Genomic DNA, 4,350 nt, shown 5'->3' with positions numbered 1-4,350 from the left:
TCTTCATTTCATGTTTTCAGGTAGAGGACGAGGCAAGGGCAAGGGCAAGCTGGCGAGCGACCCGAAGTGACCGTGGAGGGCCATAGGGGCTACTACTTCCGCTTATCCTTATTTTAGACTTTCGTATTTGAGTTTGAGTACTTTTCATTACTTATCATCTTTTTATGTAGATAGGGCCCGAGTAGGACTTTAGAACGCATTACACCTTTTTGCATAACTACCTTGTTTGAATTTTCATAAATAAAATTTCTTAAACGTTACGCGTTTTTAATAAATTTTATGACTTAAACCACTTGTTCTATATTTAGTAATGACTTCGATTCAGTATAAGGAGTTGGGTCGTTACAAATTAAGTCTGTGAAAATGCTGAATTCAAGAACTGACAGCTTAGACTCAATCTTGAACTCAGGACAAAATGGGTCAAGTAAGTATGGTCTCGGGTTTAATGCTTCAACAAGGAGTGTCAAAATTACACCTTAAGTAAGATTTGTTCCAGCTTCAGTAAAAGAAACAACCGAATTAAATCATGAAAATATGATTGCTAATACAGGTGGTAAATCTTCCAGATGGATTTATTATTATTGTGGTCGAAGACGTCATATTCGGTCTTTTTGCTACAAATTACTAAGAGACAGGAGTTATCATTAGATGTCAAAATTTAAAAATCAACAGAATAATTATATGTTCGCCAAATGGAACAATAATATTAGGGGAACTCACATGATTTGGAGAGTGAAGACTTATGAGAAGTGCAATGTTGCAGTTACAACAGTTCAAACCCATGTTGATGCCTGGTACTTTGACAGTGGATGTTCAAGACATATGACTGGCAATCGATCATTCTTTACAAAATTAGGAGAATGTGCCTCAGGTCATGTTACTTTTGGAGATGGAGCCAAAGGTAGAATTATTGCAAAAGGAAACATTGATAAAAGTAATCTACCTTGTTTTAATGAAGTTAGATATGTGGATGGACTGAAGGCAAACTTGATTAGTATAAGTCAACTATGTGACCAAGGATACAGTGTAAACTTTGACAACACTGGTTGTGTAGTTACTGAAAAAAATAATCAAGTGTTTATGAGTGGCAGACGACAAGCAGATAACTGTTATCATTGGAGCTCCAATAGTTCAAACATATGTCACTTAACTAAAACTAATCAAACCTGGTTATGGCATAGGAAACTAGGGCACATTAGCTTGAGAAGCTTAGATAAAGTTATCAAAAATGAGTCTGTTGTAGGCATCCCTTCTTTAAATATCAATGACAAATTCTTTTGTAGGGACTGTCAAGTTGGAAAGCAAACCAAAACGTTTCACAGAAGTTTAAAGGAATGTTATACAATCAGAGTCCTTGAAATCCTACATCTTGATCTTATGGGTCCCATGCAAACTAAAAGTTTAGGTGGAAAGAAGTATGTGTTGGTTGTTGTGGATGACTATTCCAGATTTACTTGGGTTCGGTTCTTAAAAGGAAAATCAGATACTGTTAAATTATGTATCAGTCTATGTTTGAATTTGCAACGAGAAAAGGGGCAAAAGATAATCAGGATCCATAGTGATCATGAGAAGGAATTTGATAATGAAGACCTCAATAATTTCTGTTAGTCGGAAGGAATCCATCATGAATTTGATGCTCATATAACTCCTCAGCAAAATGGAGTAGTTGAACGGAAGAACAAAACTTTACAAGAAATGGCTCGAGTTGTGATACATGCCAAAAGCTTACCTTTGAATTTTTGGGTTGAAGCCGTAAACACAGCATGTCATATTCACAACAGGGTCACCAATCAATCTGGTACGACAGTCACACTATATGAATTATGGAAGGAAAGGAAACCAAATGTTAAGTATTTTCATATTTTTGGAAGTACTTGTTACATTCTGGCCAATAGAGAGTATCATCGAAAGTGGAATGTGAAATCAGATCAAGGAATCTTTCTTGGATACTCCCAGAATAATCGAGCATACAAAGTCTTTAATATTAAATCAAGAACAGTTATGCAAACAATCAATGTTGTGGTAAATGATTTTGAATCTAATGTCAATCAGTTTAAAATTAAGGATGATGAGACTTCTGTTAGACCTGATGTTACTTCAACTCTTCTTAAGGAAGTGCCTAAAGATGATTCTCAGCCAGACAGTACGAAGATAAATTCAAAAATAATTGATGAGGTCATAAACAATGAAACTATGCTTATCCCCTTTGCACATGTGAAAAAGAATCATCCCCCAAGTTCCATAATAGGTGATCCGTCAGCTGGAATCACTACCAGAAGGAAAGAGAAGGTAGATTACACGAAAATGATTGCTGATTTATGTTATGTGTCAGCAATAGAACCCACATCTGTTGAGAATGCTCTCAAGAATGAATACTAGATAAATGCCATGCAAGAAGAGTTATTACAGTTCAAGCGTAACGACGTATGGACTTTGGTTCCTAAACCTAATGGGGCAAACATCATATGAACTAAGTGGATCATTAAAAATAAAACTGATGAATCTAGGTGTGTAATAAGGAACAAGGCCCGTTTGGTGGCTCAGGGTTATGCACAAGTAGAAGGTGTTGGTTTTGATGAAACTTTTTGCACCTGTGGCTAGATTTGAAGCTATTCGCCTTTTGCTAAGTATATCCTGTTTCCGAAAATTTAAATTGTATTAAATGAACGTTAAAAGTGCTTTCCTGAATGGATACTTGAATGAGGAAGTCTATGTAGCATAACCTAAAGGGTTTATTGATTCTGAATTTTCTCAGTATGTCTACAAGCTTAATAAAGCTCTATATGGATTAAAACAAGCACCGAGGGCTTGGTATGAACGTTTGACAATGTATCTAGGTGAGAAAGAATATTCCAAGGGAGAAACTAACAAGACTGTTTATTAATAGAACCAGTACTGATCTCATTGTTGCTCAAATTTATGTTGACGATATTATCTTTGGTGAATTTCCTAAAACACTTGTTAATAACTTCATTGACATAATGAAATCAGAGTTCGAAATGAGCTTAGTAGGTGAACTGTCTTGCTTTCTGGGGTTGCAGGTCAAACAGAGAAGTGAAGGTATATTTATATCGCAAGAAAAGTATGCCAAGAACATAGTCAACAAGTTTGGTCTGAATCGGTCACAATACAAAAGGACTCCAGCTGCGACACATGCTAAAATTACCAAGGATAGTATTGGTACTGCAGTAGATCATAAACTGTGCAGGAGCATGATTGGAAGCCTTTTATATTTAACGACAAGCAGACCGGATATTGCCTATGCTGTTGGAATATATGCTCGATATCAGTTAGATCCTCATATCTCTTACTTGAATGCAGTTAAACAAATAATCAAATATGTTCACGGAACAACCAATTTCAGAATTCTGTATTCTTACGATACATCTTCTGAACTGGTGGGATATTGTGATGCTGACTAGGCTAGTTCTGCTGATGATAGGAAAAGCACCTCTGCTGGATGTTTCTTTCTTCGAAATAATATTGTTTCATGGTTCAGTAAGAAACAAAATTGTATATCTTTTTCCACAGCAGAAGCTGAATATATAGCTGCAGGGAGTGGGTGTACTCAATTGATATGGATGAGAAACATGTTGAATGAATATAGGATTATTCAAGATGTTATGACTTTATATTATGATAATATGAGTGCTATAGATATATCGAAAAGTCCAGTCCAGCATAGTCGAACTAAGCACATTGATATAAGACATCACTTTATTAGAGAGCTCATTGAAAATAAGGTTATTACACTGTAACACATTCGCTCGAACTCACAATTGGCAAACATTTTTACTAAACCTCTTGATGCAACCATGTTTGAGCACTTACGTGCTTGTTTAAGAGTTTGTAAAATATAGCTCCTTAATTAGCTAAAATGATGGAGCACTTTTGCACATTCCATAATGATGGGTTTTTCTGCGCCGTAATAGGGATTAACGCCTCTCTCTTCGGCTTCTGTGATAGTTCTTCTTGGTAAAAGAGAGTAGTTAAGAAGGCTTCAAGACTTTTTAAGCTGCACGTTTCATTCTCAGATCGTCAGGCTTTTTCATCTTCTTATGTCCAACTATGATTTCGTTTGAAGTTTATTATCCTTAAGAAGATTCAACAATGGTGAACACTCGTAAGGGAACCTACACTGACAAGTCCACTAAGAAAGTGCTTGAAGCTTCAAGTCCAAGAGCAGCTGTGCATGGCATACGAGTTTGTGGGTGGCGATTCAAAAGCACCCCGCCACGAAGACCATATAAACTTCCATCTAAGAAATCACATGCAGACATTCCTACAAACTTCGATGACCTAGATGACGTTCCTTTAGCCCAATTATTGAAGAAGGTTGGTGCTTCTGAT

At 36.3% G+C, this 4,350-nt stretch overlaps 1 protein-coding gene across 1 annotated transcript; it reads left to right on the top strand.

Moving 5' to 3' along the window:
* The first annotated feature begins 2,981 nt into the window (after window positions 1-2,981).
* LOC127143913 (uncharacterized mitochondrial protein AtMg00810-like) lies at window positions 2,982-3,422 on the top strand. Its single transcript, XM_051079211.1, has one exon. It carries the CDS (start codon window positions 2,982-2,984, stop codon window positions 3,420-3,422), a length of 441 nt encoding a protein of 146 aa, XP_050935168.1.
* Window positions 3,423-4,350: the final 928 nt, after the last annotated feature.

Source organism: Cucumis melo, chromosome 11 (genome assembly GCF_025177605.1).
Source record: "Cucumis melo cultivar AY chromosome 11, USDA_Cmelo_AY_1.0, whole genome shotgun sequence".
NCBI lineage: Eukaryota > Viridiplantae > Streptophyta > Magnoliopsida > Cucurbitales > Cucurbitaceae > Cucumis > Cucumis melo.
The sequence above is the reverse complement of the archived record's forward strand: the minus strand, read 5'-3'. Positions and strand labels throughout refer to the sequence as shown.

What these genes read in the sequence shown, in the direction of transcription:
- LOC127143913 (XM_051079211.1), top strand. Translation starts at nt 2,982, where the DNA reads ATGAAATCAGAGTTCGAAATGAGCTTAGTAGGTGAACTGTCTTGCTTT.